The sequence below is a fragment of the Erpetoichthys calabaricus genome, chromosome 12 (genome assembly GCF_900747795.2).
Source record: "Erpetoichthys calabaricus chromosome 12, fErpCal1.3, whole genome shotgun sequence".
Classification (NCBI taxonomy): domain Eukaryota; kingdom Metazoa; phylum Chordata; class Cladistia; order Polypteriformes; family Polypteridae; genus Erpetoichthys; species Erpetoichthys calabaricus.
The window spans coordinates 123,133,204-123,156,157 of NC_041405.2; the positions used below are offsets into that span (position 1 = coordinate 123,133,204).

The following is a 22,954-nucleotide window of genomic DNA, read 5'->3' on the forward strand; positions in this document are numbered from 1 at the left end:
AGCTTAACTCAGCTTGAAACAGGAACGGCACGGTTACTTATTGTAACGTGATCTACCACTCTCCTATACACAGACACAGCAGTCAGGCAGGGTTGTGGCTAGGTTAGTGGCCAAAAATACTGTTCCCTGCATTTACAATGTTCCTTGCATCACCCATCAAGATGTTTTCTGTTTGCGTTGGTGAAGAGCCACAGCAGAGCTGTGAGCCTGCTGTTGCCTCGGCAATGGATAAACAGTCCTCCACAGACTCGGTGATTGCACTTTGGGACACTCTTCAGCATGTTGTCCATTTGGGGGAGGTCCCAAGAGAGTTTAATAAATAAAACAGAAATGGAAATGGCAAATATTTTAGAAATTTCTTTATTATTTACAACAAAAAATGTTGTTTACTTATACCTGTTTAAGTCGAATACCATCTGAATTCTTTTAAAAACAAATTTATAGTCATGTCTCTCAGTAAACAAATGAAATTTTTTGTATGCTTAAACAGTTTACATTGTGCTGGAAAATCATTTTCATTATAAAATAATCATACCACTGAAAATTCTAGCTTTGAACAGCTGTCATTCCCTTTAGTCGGCATGTAATATTTGATAGTGGTCTCTTGTGAGGCAATTACAGCCACAAGTTTCTTTTATGTTAAAATTATCGTTTTCACTTTTTGTAGGTTTAACATTTGCCAACACTTCCTTACAAACGTGCTCTGACTGTTCCAGGTTGCTTCAGGAGTAATAGTGTTATTATAAATAGTAAGGTCTGCCAAAGAGCTTTCTAGGCAGTCAATACTTTCAACCTGATCACTAAAAGAATTTACCCTAAGTTCTTGTCTATAAGCCGCGGCTTATCTAAGGAAAAAAGTTGTGAAAATGAAAAAATAGAATATCGGCTTATACATAAGTCCGGCTTATACATCCATCGCGGGGGTTGCGTTCCAGAGCCACCCGCGAAATAAGAATATCCGCGAAGTAGAAACCATATGTTTATATGGTTATTTTTATATTGTCATGCTTGGGTCACAGATTTGCGCAGAAACACAGGAGGTTGTAGAGAGACGGGAATGTTATTCAAACACTGCAAACAAACATTTGTCTCTTTTTCAAAAGTTTAAACTGTGCTCCATGACAAGACCGTGCAGCATGTCTTTTCAGGAATCAGCTTTACAAAAGATAGCAACGTGAAGATAATCTTTCAGCATTTTTAGACGAGCGTCCGTATCGTCTAGGTGTGCAAACAGCCCCCCTGCTCAATCCCCATACGTCAGGATCACAGATAGTCAGCGCAAGAGAGACAGAAAAGTAAGCCGGGTAGCTTCTCAGCCATCTGCCAATAGCGTCCCTTGTATGAAATCAACTGGGCAAACCAACTGAGGAAGCATGTACCAGAAATTAAAAGACCCATTGTCCGCAGAAATCCGCGATATATATTTAAATATGCTTACATATAAAATCACAATTTAAATGACCGCTACGCGCTCGTGTTGACTCGGCGACGCCCAGAGCAGAAAGAACGCGCTCCGGCCGCTCCAACCGCGCCATGCGGGGAGTGAGAGAGACGCCAATATCTCACACTCTCTCCCCCCTTAAAGAAATTAAATGGGCGCGAGTGAGACCACTGACCTCCCTCCCTTCTATTAGTTATAGGTTATAGTACGTTCGGCTTATCCATGAGTCCGGCTTATCTATGATACGATTTTATTTTAAAAATTCGTATGATTTTTGGTCTCCGGCTAATACATGAGTCCGGCTTATAGACAAGAACTTAGGGTATATCTTTTTTTTTTTTTAAGCCATTCAAGAGTCTCTTTAATGTTTGGGAAGTCAAATCTTTTGTAGACTATGCAGTTTTACTTCAGTATGTATCTGTATTTTGTTGCATCAATTGTTTTCTTCTGTTTTAGCTATCACACTAGTCCCTACCGATTAAAAGCAACCCAACAACATACCACTTCCACACACAGTACTTGGGAATAAGGCCAAAAAAATCAATGTTTGTCCAGATTCTCTCAGAAGCTTCTACATGCGTTTTCTAGATATGCAAGACAGGGCTTATTGTGAGCTTTTTTCCACACAAATATAGTTTAATCCTTATTACACATTCATAACCTGTTAAAATTTGATGGGAATCCACCTTTATGTATGTTGCAATTTAAACTAAATTCACTTAGATTTGTAAGGTTACAAAGGCCTTCCTGTGCTTTTTAATGAAAGTAAATGTCAATGGGGTGAATACTTTCAAAGCTGGACTTATTCAGTTTAATATTTTTATAGTTCTTTTATAATCAATGATACAACAATTTAAATGTGTGATAAATTCAGCAATTCATAACAATTGGAAGGCTAAATAAACATTATGAACAGGAATTCTTTCATTGTGTTCATTGTTCTGTTCAGGGCAATGAAGTACATTTTTAAAATTAATCTTCTTGTATACCAAGTTGTTTAAGAGCAAAGCAACTGTTCAGATTTGTTTTTATAGCAATGTAACACAAATGTAATATGTTGCCAGTGGGCTAGTAATTGAATTTGATTGTATTTAGAGTGGGCGGCACGGTGGCGCAGTGGGTAGCGCTGCTGCCTCGCAGTTGGGAGACCAGGGGACCTGGGTTCGCTTCCCGGGTCCTCCCTGCGTGGAGTTTGCATGTTCTCCCCGTGTCTGCGTGGGTTTCCTCCCACAGTCCAAAGACATGCAGGTTAGGTGGATTGGCGATTCTAAATTGGCCCTAGTGTGTGCTTGGTGTGTGAGTGTGTTTGTGTGTGTCCTGCAGTGGGTTGGCACCCTGCCTGGGATTGGTTCCTGCCTTGTGCCGTGTTCGCTGGGATTGGCTCCAGCAGACCCCCGTGACCCTGTGTTTGGATTCAGCGGGTTGGAAAATATGTATTTAGAGTTCCAGTTGTCTTTGACACCTATAAGATATATGTGACAAAACATCTCCCTAGAGGAACAAATTTTAAACCTATCACGAATCATCTTGAAAACAAGCATTTAAGAGGAAAACGTAAATGATTAAAAACTTGAGCAACACACATGTCAACAGCTTTGAATTATCTACACAAAATATGACTGGTGAGTCTCATGTGTCAACTATTGATAACTTCCCTTTGAAAGTGTAAATACATTCTAAATCTTTACAAAGGCTATATTCAAAACATTTTTCCTCCCATGTATCTTCATTGCCATGGTCTATCCCACATCCCCAAGATTCAGGGTGCGTGCACTGAGAAAGTACTTGCATCAGATACAGTAACTGAAGTATATTGCTAGCAGCAATATTTTACTCAGTTTGTACACGGGGCACTAAACGAAGCCTAAGAAAAACTACAGTTTATAATGTCTACTTGCAGATATTATGCTTTTAAAACATACTCTGCTTTAGTGGAGTTCATTTCAAGTTTTCATTTGTAACTATGATTTAAAATAACGTATGAAGTACATACATGTACATAATGTTGATGCATATTTTTAATGAAAATAAAATGCCCCTCTATGTATTTATTTCATTAGAATGCGTAAAACACAAAATAGGATACTGACTAATTCTGAATATATGGTTCACTAAGACCACAATATACTATTTAATTTTATGTACCCTTTATGTACCATTGTTTGAAACAGTGAGGAGCTCAACAATACTGAAGGACCTCAAAGGAAAACTAATGCTTTTCCAGAATAAGATAAGGCAGCTGAAGTGGTTTGGGTACAGTGTTGTGATGCCTCACACTTGAGGGTGTATCAGGTATGATTCACTAGGAAATCACCTGGAGCAGACCTAGGACTCGGGGAAAGTGATTCTTTCTCTCAGGAGGTTTGGGAACACTTCACAATTACACAGAATTGCCTGGTCCCCATCATTAAAGATAATGTAGACAGGTCTGAATCTTCAGCTCAGCATGCTGCCACCATGATCCCTACCAGGTTTAAGTGAAAAGACAGCATAAAATGTATATAAATCAGATAATACATTAGTGAGAATAAAAATTTCAAAATATACTTCAAGCAAGAATTCAGTTAAGTCTGTATTTTTTGGCATTTACACTACCGGTCAAAAGTTTTAGAACATCTCACTTTTTTTTCCAGTTTGTATGAAAATGCATGCAGTTTATTGTCTTAATGTTTCATGAAAACAAGACAGAGAGCTAATAAACAATGGAAAAAAAAAAAACAAAAAAAAAAAACAAAAAAAAACCAAAGAATCATTAAATGCACAAAATGTTATTCAAATTTTTGATTCATCAAAGTAGACACCTTTTGCTGATATAACAGCCAAACTGTGGTAACCTTTTTGATTCAGAATTCCAGATTCTATGCAAGCCATCAACTCTGCCAACAGCAAAAGAATCCTAGACCATCACAATTCCACCTCCATGTTAAGACAGTTGGTGTCACACACTGAGGAACCATTCTTTCACCAACTTGACGGCATACAAACACCCTGCGTGATGAACCAAAGATTTCAAATTTTGATTCATTGGTCCATAAGAGGTTCTTCCAGTCTGCGGTAGTCCACAGCCAGCATTGCAAGGCCCTATTTTGTCCTTTAACGAATGGCTTTCTTACTGCCAGTTGCCCTGTCAAACCTGCAGCACAAAGTCTCCTTTTCACAATAGAAATTGAGACTAGCTTTTTACGACCACTGTTAAGCTGTGCTTGAAGCTGTTGTGCTGTGAGGTGCTTGTCATGCAAGCTGGTGACCATCAGAAACTTGTTTACTGATTGGGTGGTGGCTTTGGGTTTGTCAGATCTCTTCCTATCAGAATTTCCCCCAGTTTCCGAATGCCTTTGGATTGCATAGGACATCATACAAACTGACACTTTAGATTTTTTTTTGTAATTACTCTAAATGAAAGGCTTACACTTCTAAGGGTAATAATGCTCTGTCTCGTTCCATTTGTTAATTGCTGTTTTCTTGCCATTATCACTGGAATTTACTGTACAATTTTCCACAGTGTAATATTGTCCAAGCAGTACTTCAGAGGGTGTAGTAACACAGTCTGTTTCAGACAGACAGGGTTTTTAAGTAATCAATAGAAGTTTGGAGCTGTAGAACATCTGTAGATTTTAACCTATTAGGTGTTCCATGAAGAAGGCCCATTTGTAATACTATCTATCTATCTATCTATTCTGAAATTTCCCTTCTTCCAGTTTTTGCTAACCTAAACCTTATCTTTAAACCTCTGTCAGTTTCATGCTTAGCTTTTCACCCTTGTAAGTCATTCAATGCATTTCAACAGATTCAATTTGAAGAAAAACTGGAAAATCTGAGGTGCTCTAAACCTTCTGACCAGTAGTAAATGAGGGCATGGAGGAAACAAGAGGTTACATATTTCAAAGTGTTTAAGCTGTTATTATAAATGAAAAGTATTTTTTTTTTTTGAAAGTTTGGTTTACAAAATTTACAAAAGCTGCAAAAAGCAATGCATTTTAGTTTATGTATGCAGACAATATGCCAGGTATTAATAATTTCTTTTGTATACCCTGTAACTCATTGTAGTCCATATTTGGCTTAAGGCTGACCATTCTACCTATGCAGCATTTTACTCCATATGAATGCAACTTTTACTGTCAATCAATTGCATTAAGTAGTCTCAGGAGACTTGTTCTAAAATAGTAGCTCAGAAAAAAAATCATTTATTAGTGTGAAGCAGTTTTTCCAAGCAAATCCTCAGACATTCAATGTCAAGTAGAAATCTTACAGCATATTTCTCCAGAGTGCAGTTTATTATTGATGGAATTTAAACTAAATATTTTATTGCACTTGTTCCTTGAAGCTTTATTTATTTCAGTTTCACAGAAATCAATTATTTAGCAGTTTTTCTTAGCTTGTCAGCAATGACAGCAATTGGGAAAAAATAATGCTGAAATGTTCACATAAATTTAGTGCTAGAATATACTGCATGAAATTTCAGTAATTCACTGCTACTGTGTATGTACTGTAGTTTAAAAAGTTAGTTATTAGAAATGGTGTTTTTATTGGCGTCAACATCTAAATATTCAAGGAGTAGACCTAAAACACCCACCACACAGTTGCTATTCGTAGAGTGAACTTTAATTACTTATTAAATACAACAACATTGTATTATAAAAAGGCTTAAGTTATTAACATTAATATGTAGTGAACTTTAGATGTATGGGGGCAGGTAGAACTACTTTATATATTAAAAAAAATCAACATTTGTAACATTTTAATTTCAAAGGACCTAGAATTTTCATTATATCAATGAAAACAAAACTACAGTCCTCACTGAACATAAGCATGTGCATTTAGATCAAAAAATTATGAGTCTGGCATATGTTATAATAATAACCATTTTTTAATCTCTTATGATTTTGTTCAGTTTTTCATGGAGATTTCATGTTAGTCCTCATTGGCAAGCTACTAGTTTTAGTGCTTGGTAGTACAAGTTGCAGCAGTTATTTCATACACTTCAATAACTAATGTGTTCTTGTTTGTCACTGAATGTGGTCAATAATGTTTAGGCAATATTTCATGAAACGTATTTTTAAATTTTCTTTGTTTGACAGAAACAGCTTATACCTGACTAGCTGCATCTGTTTAAAAGTCAGCTATTGAGAAAAGACACACAGAGATTTCTGACAAAATGAAATGGGTCACTGCTTTTATTTACAGCTGGAATTAGTGGTTTAGATATTAGAGTGTAACATTTATACCATGTCAGGATTTTGCAAATTTACTTGTGAGAAATGTATCTCGTCACCTTTGCTTTTCTTCATTTATCTTGACAAATCCTGCAGTGCGTGTTTTTATAGAAATCACATTTAGACCATTTTTCACATACTACATCACCACTAGTGATAAGTGAACTCCGCAATGTTTGCTTTGCCTCGAGTTCAGAGAAATCACATAAGTGATTGCAAATATCGTTGAACTCAGTGAAATGCAATGAAGTCAGTGGGAAGGACTAACAGAAATAGATTTGACTGGATTATAATGGTGCAATCATCTTTAAAGTGTCCCTGAGGGCTAGGGAAACGTCTGCCAACTACACTGGACTGATTATTGTGGCCAAAAACGTGACCTGAGATGTGCAAGAGCAGTGCCAAACCACTGCACCACCGTGCCTTCATGATATCAAAGAAGAAAGAACATGGCCAGAGACACACAAATGTGTATTTCATCAAAACGAAGAGGAAATTCCGAAAATCATAGTCAACAGCCAGAAAAAATACGTAGGTCGAATTATGTTGATTTAAGTGAGAAACTTGCTTTATGTCTTTTTCAGCCTGGCAGCAGCTCACCACCCCCCCATTCCCTCACCCACTGCCGTGGTAGAGCACAAGACAATGCACACAGCAACAGACATTTTATGTAGATTTATGTGAAAAAATATTGCTTTGTATGCTTTTCAGAAAACTGGGTTTTTTTGAAAAATAGTTAGCTATATAAGAAAAGGAATAAAAAAATCAGCCCTACAATAGCTAAAAGTAGACAATTCAAAGTATCATGTCATTATTGAACCCGCTGGCTCAATCTATTTTTTGAAGTTGCGCTGAAGGCTCTCCAAACTGTCTGTGCTGATGCTTTACATTTTTCATTCTATTAAAAAGATAAAAAAATCTTTTAAGTAGTAATAAATATTTTGTTATTATTACTATTGCATTTGGCGTCGGGCTCTTTCAATGTTTGTTGTTATTCTACATGTGGCTAATTACACATGCATAGGGCATGTGCTTCCTTGTCTTATATTGATGTGGAACTCTAAGACTGAATAGCATATTTGGTGACAAGCAGAGATAACTCATTTTTTATGTTGTATATCCCTCTATATATAAAATCCAATGTCTGTCTGTCTGTATCTCTGTCCATTTTTCACAAGAGAACTACTTAATGGATTTAGATCGGTTTTTTTTCTATAATTTACTTGAACATTCCGGTTGATTTTCCATCTTCTCTCATTGTGCTATGTATCATAGTTCACTTGCTATATCGATTTATATGCACAAATCCAAGAGATATGCAGCGGGCCAAGGGGAGGGGGAAGCGTGACATCAGGAGTAGGGAACCGGGCAGGGCCCTCCTCACTGTCCTGTTTCACTACTACTTGGGCAGAGCCATGGGGGACGGGTAGTGTTTCACAAAATAAAATCTGAGAACCTGCATTATTTACTTATGTGTTCAACTCCTTGAATTGAGTTCACCTACCATACACAGTTTGAATGTGTCTTTATGACTTTACATTTCATAGCAATTGTTTTCATGAAAAATATAAAAAAAACTGGTATAAATACTGATGCTATAGTAACTCTGAGTTTCTCCCAGTGTTCCAATCTGCAGTGTGTCAGCCAGTATACTAACAACACTGAGCGCGATCATGTGCTCTTCATTGTAGCAACCACTGTGCGACTATGACTCAGTTAGATCAAAGAAGAAAGAACATAGTGAGAGATGTACAAGCGTTATAGCCAATGTGTAATGCAAATGATCAGCATTATAAACCCTGGGTGTAGTACCATCCAATGTTCGTTGTTATAGCTCCAGGGGATGTTGTGCTGGCCACGTAAAGCACTATGAGACACCGAAGAAAAAAAAAGAAAAAAGGATGAATTATCAGTAAATAATGTGACAAACAAGGGTCAACAAATGCAGCAACTTTGCTGCAAATAAAGCTTTGGTGAAATTCGCTTAATAACAATCACTACACTATTTGTGAAACCAGGCCATTACAGAGAAATCAGAAAATGATTCATTTAGATTTACCTGCCTGCTTGGGGGTAAACCTGGCAAAGCTAGAAAACAGCTGTTAATGTAGTGATAATGATAGTGACCTGCCAGCTTGTGCTTTTGATTCATGCTTCCAAAGAACAGCATTTCTTGTAAACTGTAAACAACTGATTGAGTATAATTCAACTTGTTTTTCAAGCCACGTATAAAAAGATTAGCACTAAGTAAAATTCCAAATTATAACGTTGACTTTTTGACACTGATCTTCAGATAAATACTCTTAAATGTCAAAGTGATAACAAATCTTCACAATAAAGGAGCGGCTTCATGGGAGAGTGCCAAGGAGAAAGATGCTGTTGAAGAAATCTCATATAATGTATCGGTTACGGCTTGTCAAAAAGCATGTAGGAGACACTGAAATCAAATGGAAGAAGGTTCTATGAAATAAGGAGACCAAATTTGAGGTTATTGTTCGTCATACTTAATGCTTTGACATAAGCCAAACACCACCCACCATCAAAAATATACCATCCGGACCGTCAAGCAAGGTGGTGGAAGCATCATACTGAGGGGATGTTTCTCTGCAGCAGGCTGTGGAAAGACTGTGAAAGTACATGGTAAAATTAATGCAGCAAAGTCCTGGAGGAAAATCAGCTGCAGTCTATAAGACAACTATCACTTCAGACACGGTTTATTTTTCAGCAAGACCTCAAACATAAAGCCAAAGCTATGCAGAAATGGCATATAAAATCTATACAGTGATCCCTCGCTATATCGCACTTCGCCTTTCGCGGCTTCACTCCATCGCGGATTTTATATGTAAGCATATTTAAATATATATCGCGGATTTTTCGCTGCTTCGCGGGTTTCTGCGGACAATAGGTCTTTTAATTTCTGGTACATGCTTCCTCAGTTGGTTTGCCCAGTTGATTTCATACAAGGGACGCTATTGGCAGATGGCTGAAAAGCTATCCAGCTAACTTTCTCTCTCTCTCTCTCTCTTGCGCTGACGTAGGGGGGTGTGAGCAGGGGGGCTGTGTGCAGCTGCTTCCTGAAGGACAGGCTGCACGGAGCTTCGCATACTTAAAAGCTCAAAGGGCACGTATTGATTTTTTTTATCTGTCTCTCGCTATCTCTCTCTCTCTCTCTCTCTCTCTCTCTTCCTGCTCCTGACAGAGGGGGTGTGAGCTGCCGCCTTCAACAGCTTTGTACCGGCGGTGCTTCGCATACTTAAAAGCCGTATTGATTTTTTTTTTTGACTGCTTGCTTTGCACTCCTTTGAAGAGGAAGATATGTTTGCATTCTTTTAATTGTGAGACAGAACTGTCATCTCTGTCTTGTCATGGAGCACAGTTTAAACTTTTGAAAAAGAGACAAATGTTTGTTTGCAGTGTTTGAATAACGTTCCTGTCTCTGTACAACCTCCTGTGTTTCTGCGCAAATCTGTGACCCAAGCATGACATTCTAAAAATAACCATATAAACGTATGGTTTCTACTTCGCGGATTTTCCTACTTCGCGGGTGGCTCTGGAACGCAACCCCCGCGATGGAGGAGGGATTACTGTATATATAATTCACAAAGTCGATGCCAGAAGGGGAAGACACCCATGAAAGCACGCACACGAAAACAAGACACCCATGAAAGCACTCAGGAAGAGGCGTGGATTCACTAAGCCGCCGACAAGTAGGAAAGAGCCTCGCCCACCAACTCTATGACCATTGGATACGACGACAACTCGCAGAGCCACGCCCACTAACTGGGACGCGACGCCTCGAAAAAAACGGCGTCATTTATGTTCATCTGATGTACACTACACATCGACCTCTGAGCCACCTTGAGTTGGGGGCAGCAAGTCTTTGATAGGCTGCAACAAAATGATGAAAGTACGGGCGCATTTTTTTTACACAAGCTGTGTGTATGTGGGTGGGTGTTAGTTAATTTGTTACTCGAAGGATTTCAAGATTTAATATGCACAGGTGGTAACACTGCAAATGCAGCCCAAACGAACCAAAAATCTTCCACAGTCTCCTTACTGTAAAGCAGCAACACTACCACTGCGCTACAAGACAGAGAATGCAGTTAAAGAATGCACCAGGCTCGATTTTACTTTCACTTCTGTTTGGACAACTGTGTCATTCAGAAAGTGTTCACCTATCAATACATAATTATGCGACATATGATACGCCGTGAGTTGCCAAGAGCCACGAGTGTTCAGCGGTGTTTCCCAAACTCGGTCCTGCTGAATCCCTGTGGCTGCAGTGTTTTGTTCCAACCAGATTCCTAATCATTAATGCCAGTGAAACTCATCTGGGATAAATCGGTTTTTCAAACGCAGTCCTGTAGCAGATTAGCTGGATGTAATAATCCGAGATGAATGCGCACCTCCGCGCTGAGTGAAAACACAATGTATATTGCTGCAACAAAATGATTAAAGAACGGGCGCATTTTTTTCACACAAGCTGAGTGGGTGGGTGTTAATTAGTTACTCAAAGGAATTCAAGATTTAATATGCACAAGCGGTAACACTGCAAAAACAGCCCAAACCAGGAAAGACAGCTGGCAAAAAGTCACCAACAAACTAAACGCGTGTGCATTGTACTTACTGAAAGCAGCGTTACGGATTTTGCAAATGTTCATTTTTTTCCCTCTGTTTAAAAAACATTGAAAAAGCGGCGTATACTACACCGGGGGTTGGTTTGCAGCGTGTAAAACAGTTTGTTTGTCGCGGATAATTTGCTATCCACAGAGGGACGAACCAGGAACCGAACCCACAATCTTCCACTGTCTCCTTACTGCAAAGCAGCCGTACTACTACACCGCCACAAGGCAGTTAAACAAGTTATATTTATATTTTTTACACATCACACACTAGAAGCTGCTGATGAACCCTTCTCTTCGTTGTCAGTCTGTAGCTGCGAAAAAATAAAAGCAATACGAGTTTTAACAGACGTCATTCAAGTGTATCATAAGTTTCTGTAACGTTAATGAAAATGGCCAGGAGGTGTCACTAGAGAGGTGACTGTTAAATGCTTTGAAGCTTCAATACGATTTCCGACACAATTGCTTCAAACGTGTTGATGGTTCGCGAGCCTTCACCCCGCCCATCACTACTCACACGTTACTGAATGAGAAATCAGCAGACTAGCATGACAGATGGGGCGTAATGGGTGTCCTTCCCCTCTCCTCCGGATTTTTCAAATGTTAATTTTTTTCCCTGTGTTTAAAAATCATTAAAAACCCAGCCTAATTATGAGGCGTATGGTACGCCGCGGGTTGGCTAGTAATTAAATAATGTTTTAAGGTGGTCAAGTCAGAGTCCAGACCTTAATCCAACTAGGAACATGTGGCTGGACTTGAAAATAACTGTTCGCTTGCAGTTCCCATTCAAATTAACAGAATCTGATCAGTTTTATAAAGAATCAGGAATAATAGACGTGTCCACATGTGTAAAGTGGAGAGAGAACTGTACACACAGACTCAAGGCTGTAATTGTTGTCGAAGGTGCATCTATTAAATACTTATCTGAAGAAGGTGAATACTTTAACAATCAATGTTATACTTTGTAAGTATAACAACTGTAGAGATGTGGTTTTATTTTCACATTTAAGAGTCTTTTTTTGATTATTAGTGTCAAAAAAGTTAAATCTACAATGATTCAATTCTAAAAAGTTAAATCTACAGTGATTCAATGCTGCATATAAAAATACATGGAAAGTTTCATGTACTCCTCTAAGCAGCATAAAAAGTACTTATCACAAAAAGAACCAGTAATGAAATAAGAATAAGAATAGCTAAAGCATACATACTTCTGGAGCCTGCTTTTTGCCTGTGACTATTGTTGGCTCTATACAATACAATAGAATATAATAGCTCACACTCAATTATAGAATTAGAAGGCATAAAAGTGTAAAATTATAACATTTATAAAAAGACAGGTGGAGACACATGCCTGTGGGAAAAAAACACATTCTATCTACCAAAATAATACTGAAGCTGGCTCTCATACTCCACAGAAAATCTGTGCATCATGAATATTATTGTTGCACTTAATTTAATTAGAATGATTATTACTCTGTTTAACATTTGTGCATGCTTAAAAAAAGTGTTACTTAAAACTTGCCACTGGACTAAACCACACAAGGAAAACAGGGCTGGAGTTTTTCACATCGCTGAAAAAAATATTTAATTAATTTTAACTTGAGGATTCAGATAGAAGGGCTTATGAATATGTTCTTTCCAAAGAAACTTGAAGGATTTAAAATGAACTGATAGAAAGAATAAATACTGTATGTTTATGATCTTATGTAAATGCAAATGCTATCTAAACCAATAAACACATTACACTAATACAGCATTAATGTATAAAACCAGACATTTCCAATCCTGTAGGGCTACAGTTGCTCCAGGTGTTAGTTTTACGCCATTTTCTTAATCAGGTTATAGTATTTACTGTAAATAAATACGTGGCTCATGCCTTATCTCATTCAGCTCTGTAAAAAAAAAAAAAAACACATTATTTTTTGTAAATGCAGTAATAAAATAAAAGATAAAATCTTTAGTGGACCAGAATAAATCTGTACTAGAGAGACACAATTTTTAAGATTCCAAACCTGGCAGTAGGATTGAGGTGGTTTCAAAGTGAGGTTAGTTATCATCACTATTTGTCAATAGGTGGTGTGCCTGAAATGTTAATTTCACTATAAATGAGCAATTATATATAGACATTACAAATACATCAAACACAAAGGATGACTCTACTTTAAAGGTAATCACTTGTTTGTAACAGTGTAGTAATACTTTTGTGAGCATATGACGAGCTCTAACACCATGTAAAATGCTTTTCTACTTAATGGTTTTGTTTGAGACTTTATTTAATGGAGTTCCAGTCATCTTATCTGTATAAGCTGAGAGTATATATAAAAAAAAAAAAAAAAAAAAAAAAAAGTCAAACTATGTTTTAATTTACATACTGTTTATATTCTTGGAAAAAAAATCACATTAAAAAATATGCATATCATACCTGCATAAAGGAATAAAATGAATAAGAAATTAATAAAATATATTACATTGTAACACATATTCTCCACTGCTATTTGTTGAAATATGTACATTGTTAAGTGCACCTTTTCTTTCATTCACTGAAACCTAAAGCCTAATTTTCCACTGTAGAAACCCTGCTTTACTTTGTAACTAACATTCTGTGTGCAATGCATAAAAAAAAGGTCTGCTGTATTTTCGAAATGTTTAATTTACCTTTATTTTTTTATAGCATTACTGTTTTACACTGCTTTACATTGTACTATATCACACTATCTTACGATAAGCATACAAAGTCAAAAGATTTAGCTGTTTATCAAACAAAATACAGTAACCAAAATTCCAACAGTACGTATTTGATTAATAAAATGTAATGTTCTCAAACCCACTTAATCCAATTCAGGGATGTTTCAGATCGGAGCCTAGTTCAGCAACTCTGAGCGTAAGGCAAGAATCAACCCTAGACAGGGTTTCAATTCCAACACAGGATCTACAAAGCTGAACCCCCTCCGCCCCACACAAAAACCTTTGGAGCTGTACGAAAAAAAGTAGAGTAACTAGAAAACTCAGCCAGAATGTGTTAACTTCAGATGTATAAATGTCTAGGCACAGGAATTAAACCCTGGCCATTAATTTCTGAAGAAACATTACCTGTTGCACCATTGTAGTACAATGATGGACATATACATTAAGTGTAAGTATACATTAAATATTTGAAAAAAGAAAAAATGTAGAGATTTTCTTCTTAGAACATCACCACAAAGTTCTACTAGTGTGATAACATTAGTGAAACCATGCATCTAAAAAAATACAGAGAAAATTCATGCCGTATTCAGACACGTTAACCTACTTTTTTAAATCAAGATGAGCAGAAGGAATAGCAGATATTCATTTATAATTCAGACTAAAAAAATCTCACAGGAAAAGCACAAAGTTAAAAAATGCTTGTTCACAACCATTAGAATCAGAATAAAAGCAGTCATCAGAGCTAAAGTGTAAATTATAAATTCAAAATAGATTTAAATATAGTGAAAATGCAGCCCCAGTGAAAAATATACTTCAGACATCATTTGGAAAATGGCACCAGAACTTTCAATCTTTCCAAAGTACTTAGATGTGTAATTTAATTTGAAAGAAAGAAAGCTAAACGAGAGTTTTAAAAAATAGTTACTGTGATTATTAGAAAGATTTTAAATCTATTACAATCTAAAACAACATATATTAAATTCACTTTATACCTTATAGCACTTTTAACTAATTACAAGTCAATGTGTTTACACAAATAACTATAATAAACAATTTTATACATATAATTGTTATGCACATACAATGCAAAATGTAATCAGTCTCCATAATATATAGCCTGAATGCAGTTTTCCCATCAGTTATACCACAATGACCAAGAATAAAAGAATAAATTGTACTTTTAAGAGAAAACCAAAATCCTTGCAATAATCTCCCTATATGTGAGCATCTGAATAGCTAGCCATTCCTTATATGTTTTTACTTTTAATATGTGTTTTTATTTTTTTAGCTGAAAATCAGAAGTTTGACTATGAAAATTTATACATTATTCACTTTACCGAATAAAACAATTTAAACATCATATAACATGTACTTTACAATACTTAATAAACACATACTACTACTTTTTCTTCTGACTTCAGTAAATAGTCACCTCCAGTGTATCTGTTATTGCACAAATAACATTCTAAACAGTTTAATAGTCAATTCTGTCATCTCAAATAAATGTTTGTCTTACAAGTGTTTGTTTAATTCAAACACAACATACATAGATATGCTCTCTTTGAATATCTACAAAAACACCCACCCCAGCTATGTACACTGTAGCTTTTTAAAATTTATTTATTTCATTTTAGATAAATAATTTTAAAGCATCTGGAAAGTCTAATCTTGCATTCTCTTTTAGTTATGACCTATTGCTCAGGGGAGAGGGGAGTTTAACAGAAAGGTACAGAACTCAAAACAAAGCAAAGCTTTCTGGGGTCCTTAACTCACCATATGTGAAAAAAAAAAAATGGATGGAGAAAATGACCCTGATTTACTGTCGATGAAAGCCTGCTTGAACTTGCTTACACATAATATAAAAACATTACTGTATACCAATAACAAAGTAACAGAGAATATTTACCTTTACACACTCTAGTTGAAGACACTGGCCAATCATACAAAAAGCTAACTGAGACCCCTCCAACTAACTTATCTGTGTGTATGTAGTACATTCCTACACTGCTTTTCTCTACTTAACTATCTGCATCTTTTTCAATCTACTGGTCTTACACTCTGTTTCTCATTGCAGCCTTCCCCTCTCAGTCCCTGTAATTTGTTTTATGCATGCGGCTTAAACAGCCAAAGCATCCTGCAAACAGACACCATTCTGATAAAGGTGGCTGCTATGGTGTATGTGTGCACACAGACACATATAGTCACACAGGCGCGATTAGGAGGCAGTTTACTGGGCCAAATAAGGGTGATTATCTGCCGGACTAGGGGTAAGCACTGTCAGATAACAGTTTCTCTCTTTCCTCCTCTGCAGACCATCAGAAGGAAGTCCCGCCTGATACTCATGACCTCACTTCCAGTTCCGCCATTCCTGACCTTGCATTTCTTGTCAAGAGCTTATATAGATGCCATTTTGTTAGACTTAGTTTAGTTCTGTATTGAACTTTTCAATAATTTTCAAGTATATGGGGTGGCTACCCCAAACGTTTTTTGTAGTCTTTTTACATACACATGCACACACAGAGACATACATAAATGCATACAAGCACAGACACACACATTCTATACCCCCAAATCAATATATTCAATTTATATGTCAAGCTCACTGCTTTCCATAGGATTGAGCCCTCCAGAGTTATGATCTACTGGATGGTCAAGATCATTAACAAACTTAAATAAACATAGAAAGTCAAATTAAGGTTCTTCCAAGAAGATGTCCTTCCAAGCACAGAGGCATTTGTAAAAGTGACAATGACAATAAAGATCTCTCTCTCTCTATCATATACATGTATTACTTTTCAACTAGTTCTGCAACAGCTATAATTTGGTCTTGTCCATTAACACATAAAATAGTTTTATAATAGTTTATAATACTATAAAAAAAAAAAAATAATAATAATTTGTACTATTTTTTTCTAAATGTAGATTTTCCCTTCTCTCACAAAGGTATATATATAGACTTTAGTGGGTAGTAAACTTTATAAGGTAGTAAAAATATGGGCATAAAAATCTGAAAGCAAATGGAGACGCAATATCCCATACAAGATGCAGAAGTATTTAACTTATAAAAGGAATGAAAGATTCTGTTTATCCTAGATTATAGATACAAAAAACAAAACAAAAAAAAAAGTCATTTGCACTAGAAAAAATTTACTTAACACTAGAATTACCAGAGCCTACGAAAAAACTCGTAAATCCGTCCCACCTTAAATCCGTTTGCACCTCTCCGCCAGAGTCCTTTGTCATCTAAATGTGCTGATAAACAAAAGCTACTAGCAGCCAGCTATTCCATCCCCCCACCGACTTAGAACGAATTTCTCCTAGCTCATGGCTTGCCTTGATTTATCTGGGATTGAAGTGGAGTTTTAGAGTGGAAATAATATACAGTAGTGTTATTTGGAATACACGAATTTCATGTGTGTTCCGTTCCGTTCAGTAGTCTGTGCAAACACATTTTTAAAACAGAAACGTTTTTCATATTCTAATAGTAAATGACAAAATGTAGGCATAAACTATATCACGTATGAAGCCTGAAGTCCATATATCAAAGAAACACTTTCACAAAAGGTACAAATAAGAGAACACGTGCGCTTTTCTTCAAAAATATAACTGCACAAAAAAAAAAGCCACGTTAGCATGCCACATTGACACTCTTACTACAACCGCCGCGGTGGCGTAATGGTATCAGCTCCTGACTGGGGATCAGAGGGTGGCGAGTTCGATCCCGCACGGCTCCACCTCGAGAAATGAACTGCTCTCATTCTTACAATTTTAGAATAACAACATAAATTTGATTTCAGCCTGTAACAGCCGGTGTAACTTATGATACTGGTAAAGGTTAGCTTTTTTTTTTTTAATTCACTTTTCATTCTCACAGTCGCATTCAGAATCAATCCATACAACCCCATCTGACATAGACGCGCTATAGGTCTGCAGTGTACCACGATGCATACTACCGCCCCCCCCCCCCCCCCCCCCCCCCCAAAAGGGTTCTGACACACAAACGCTGGCGAAGCTGCCTTCTTCGTATCTCACCGTCACTTGAAATCAGCAGTTCTTAGCTGTTTATCAATCCATACAACCCCATCTGACACAGCTGTTTTCACATAAATAAAAGTGTACTTTTATTCAAGACTATAACCGAAGAATAAAGAAAGCAAGTTACAGTTGGTGGTTGATACAACAGCGTGCGTGGTGCAATGTTAAGAACTGCTGATTTCCGATCTGTGCTATATAAAATTATCACGGAACACACATGAAATGCGTGTATTCCAAATAACACTACTGTATATTATTTCCATTCTAAAACTCCACTTCAATCCCAGATAAATCAAGGCAAGCCATGAGCTAGGAGAAATTCGTTCTAAGTCGGTGGGGGGATGGAATAGCTGGCTGCTAGTAGCTTTTGTTTATCAGCACATTTAGATGACAAAGGACTCTAGCGGAGAGGTGCAAACGGATTTAAGACGCGATTTAAGGTGGGACGGATTTACGGAGTTTTTTCGTAGGCTCTGGTAATTCTAGTGTTAAGGCTGCTCAAATAATGTAGTCACTTAGCAGCTTGAGAGAGATCTACACTTGACTCAAACACAGAATACTACCAATCTAATACCTGTTACCTCCATAAAAAACTGACTTCTTGTATTAAATTATGACTCCCCTCCATGACAGTTATTGTGAAGATGGCCAACTCATCTCACCATTCCCATCGTCCATAATTCTCTAAAGGGGACCAAAACCCTTCTCCCATTCTCTGACAATCCAAGGGTGCCCATCTCATAACCCCCAAACACTCAGACAACAGGCCACAATTTTCCAACTGGAAAACACTTTGCTTTCAAAGCAAATCAGCATAGTGATTCAAAATGAATTAACCAAGGTTATTTGGTGAGTAAGCAGGAAGGTATTTATTGTGAAAGATTCACAAGCTCTAATTGTCATTTATGCCTACAGCATTCTGCAGACTACATTGTTGCAAATCTCACCTGTTATTATATACTGGTGCTTCTTAATTTAGAAAAAATACACAATATACAAGCTTGACAATGCAAGATGGGCACTATGATACCAGAGCTGTTTCACATTATTTATGTAAATAAATTATATCTGTGTTCCAGATCTATTTTTTTTTTTGCTAAATCACATATGTCAGCCTTGCACTCCTTCAAAATGGCAGACATGTACAGAAAATTCTCCTAGAGTTAAATTAAGTGTCAGAATTCCTTTCAATTTTAATAATCCATGTCAAATTCTCTTTAGGGCAGTGATTGGTACATGTGAGCCATCAATTGCACTGCTGTACTGAATTGCTTTCCTTGATACAGAGGTGACAGGAGAGCACAACACACTTCACAAACATACTGGCTTACTGGTGGTTTATTTATTCCAAAAAGACTGGATAATGTGTTACAGCCAGTACCTGTGTCAATGTTACCATGATATAGGCTGCAACACATATTTTATGAATATCCATCCATCCATCCATTTTCCAACCCGCTGAATCCAAATACAGGGTCACGGGGGTCTGCTGGAGCCAATCCCAGCCAACACAGGGCACAAGGCAGGAACCAATCCCAGGCAGGGTGCCAACCCACCGCAGTTTTATGAATATATATTTTGGAAATCTTATATATTTTCTTCTTAGCTGCCTGAGAGACTGCAGTGTTTTGTAAAAACAGAAAAATGTGAAATGACACTTGCGGAGTTTGGGCAGCAGTAGTGGTCACTGAACAATCCAAGCAGGAGGTTTTCTCATCAACCTTGATTCCATTCACGTATTCAGACTTATTGCAGCAAAATTGCGGCTTTGTCTACAGCTGTCACTACTGCACAATTACAGTTGTAAATCCTCTGCCTCACTTGTCTTCTCTCAATAATATATTGCAAATGGCTTCTTACACTAGCCTTTAGAACACCATGCCTACCGCGCTGAACCCCATAACAGAGGAGGTTGTCAAGTTGATAAAATGGATTTTTTTGAAGGAAATTTACTTGGGTTTGTAGTTTTCTGCTAAAGATGTATTTAAACTTTCTAGTGTAAGTAAATGCAATTTGTTTACAGCCTATCCGTATATGATCAGGATACAAGTACATATCGTATTTACGATGTGCTTAACCACTAGGTTCAAATCCTTGTCAAGGGAAAGTCAATCAGCAATATAAGTAAACAATCGATTGCCACTAATATTGTCTATAAGCACAAGACTACTTAGAACTAATGAAGAAACGGTTACATAGTCTTCTCCTGATAAAACATCTGTAAACACAGCAATGGGCTTCAGTGCAGCATTCAGGCACTCAAATATGCTAATATCTTTTCATGTGAGAGCAAATGCTTGTCTGATATCAGCTATACCATGTCTGATAGATTGAGCCTATTCTATACCACCTTAACTTTGATCTTAACAAGAGCCTGTCATCATTACACCACAAAAACAACATGCTGATTTCCAGTTTGGATAATTTTTTTCTTCATTTATCTCACACTCCTTATTTAAATTTGCAGGCTTCCCTTTTTCATTTGGCTTAAAACCAAAAAAACAGACAAATAACTTGACTATTTCTCTTCTTTGTAACTAAACTGACCATCTTTAAACAGCTAGATTGTGATTGCTAATTCCTAGTCATTATGTTCACATTGCCAAAACCTAGAAATTATCATGTTTTTTTCCCTGAGCAAACCCAAGTAAGCATTTGCTGATCACTGTCTCAAAGCAAAAATATTGTGGACTCCTAATGCCCTCTTGAAATAATTTTAGAATTCCTGTACAAAGCCTCACTATTTTCACTTAAACAACAATAAAAAAATTGAACCGTGGAAGTAAAAAATCAAACAGATGTACATTTAAAAATCTGGAATTCACTACTAGTGTAACACCATCTGAAGATTTATTTTGGACTAGTTGCCAAGTATCTGAATTGCCTCTTTAGTGATTATGAGGTGCTGGGATATCAGCTCTGATCTGTCAAGTATATTATAAAGAAAAATGTTACATTTTAGAAATACATTTTTTTTCTTGGTTGTTACATGTATATTCATATACATTTAAAGTTATTTGTTGATTGCCTTAACTTTCAGTTTGAACACACTTCTAATAAAGTTGGTATCGAATTATCTTCCCTTAGATACAATTATATCTACACAGTGCAAATCTGTATGGAGAATACTCATCATACATTAATAAAAACAAGCAATAACATAACTTACCTAATTCACCAGCAGCATTCCTACCACCAACTGCGTAAAGATGTCCTTTCAATGCACTAAGATGAAAGAAAGTCCGCTTCTCATTTAGCGATGCAACCTGCATCCATTTATTATAACGAGGGTCATATCTGAATACAGTATCAACAGCTGTTTTCCCTTTAGTGTCATAATTGCTCTGTCCACCAACCACATACAAAAAGTTTCCAATTACTGCAATGCCATGCTGATACCTTGGAGCATCCATGGGTGCTAAAGATTTCCATTCATGTGCCTTTTCATCATATAACCGAAGTTCTTTGCTTACAACCAGTTGTTGCCGTAGAACCCCACCAAGTGTTACTAAATGTGTATTGTCAGACCGAATAGCTGTTCGTTCCGATTGCATGACAGGCTGCATATATGGCATCATTTGGTAATTGCTGGCCTCCAGTAAAAGGTTTACACATGTATTATCTGTTCTCATAAAATCCACAGTCTGCACATGGTTTATAAGTTCCTGAGGGCTCATAAGAGGAAAACGAATATTCTTCATAAGTTTTGAGGAGAACTCCATGCGTTGCTCTTCATATCGTAGCCATCGACAGGCAGCCTTGAAAAGTTCAAGCTCACTGCAGTGCTTGAGGCTATTACTAGAAAGGACAAATGATAATCTGTCGAATGGAAGTTTCACAAACTCACCAGTGCTTAGCAAAGAGGGAAAGTTTTTCAAGATAAAATTATTCACATATTTGTCAACCTCTGATAAGTTGTAGGTGTTTGCAATACGTCCCACTTCAACACAGTTGTCAAGGGAAACCTGGTGAATAAAGAGACCAAAAGTTAATTAAATGATGCAAAAATATGTATAAGGTCTACATAGTCTCTCACAATTAGTGATTCTCAAATTGATCAGCCACCGATCAAAATTTTTTGCTGAGGTTCATCTCAAGCTTTGATCAGGGAACAGTAAAATGGCCAAAAATATTTTTTACATTAAAGAAAGTGGAGCAATAAATTGAAAAAACAAAAAAGAAATTGGAGAAGTTGTCCTGTGCAATTAGACAAAGGGTAAGAAAATATACTTTAGTGAATTCAGACCTTTTCATTTTGTCCATTAATTAAAAGAAACACTTCTTTTCTAAGTTTGGACAGTGAGTGAACTTGTGTTAAGTACAGCAGCTCTTCTTTTTAATTAAGAAAAGAACAGATAAAGAAGAATTTTAAATTGTTGAATAGTAAACAATAGGCTGGTTAGCTTAACAGCAAAATTTAGAATTAGAAAGCCTTTATTGTCATTGCAAAGTAATTACAATGAAATTATGAGTGTCACTCTAACTGGGTATAAAAACCAAAAACGACACTACTTTTTGAGAAATACAACCAATGCTTCAACACATAATTTAAACAGTAATATTATATTTAAAAGTTTAGTTAAAAAGAAATTACATAAAATAACAATGAAACCAGTAGTAATACAATAAAATAATACCATTCCACTAGGGACTAGCACCATATATATTACACACATATACACATCTTAATACATAATTCGCCTGCCTCCTCACTCACTCACGTCCGTATATTATATTTCTCAATTTTTTTATCTTTAATAAATTTGCGAAAATCTCAAGTAAACTTTTTTCACGTTGTCATTATGGGGTGTTGTGTGTAGAATTCTGAGGAAAAAAATGAATTTAATCCATTTTGGAATAAGGCTGTAACATAAAATGTGGAAAAAGTGATGCACTGTCAATACTTTCCGGATGCACTGTGGTTCGTTTATTTGACAGCATGTAGATCGGGGTAATTA

At 36.7% G+C, this 22,954-nt stretch overlaps 1 protein-coding gene across 6 annotated transcripts in view; it reads right to left on the reverse strand.

The window, feature by feature from the left end:
• Positions 1 to 22,954, reverse strand: part of klhl13 (kelch-like family member 13) — a 178,235-nt gene that overhangs the window by 21,712 nt on the left and 133,569 nt on the right. For all 6 annotated transcript variants that reach the window (XM_028816087.2, XM_028816086.2, XM_028816089.2 and 3 more), the window contains one exon: positions 21,166 to 21,961. In XM_028816087.2, the coding sequence (XP_028671920.1) occupies positions 21,166 to 21,961 (796 nt within the window). The remainder of the gene's footprint in view (positions 1 to 21,165; positions 21,962 to 22,954) is intronic.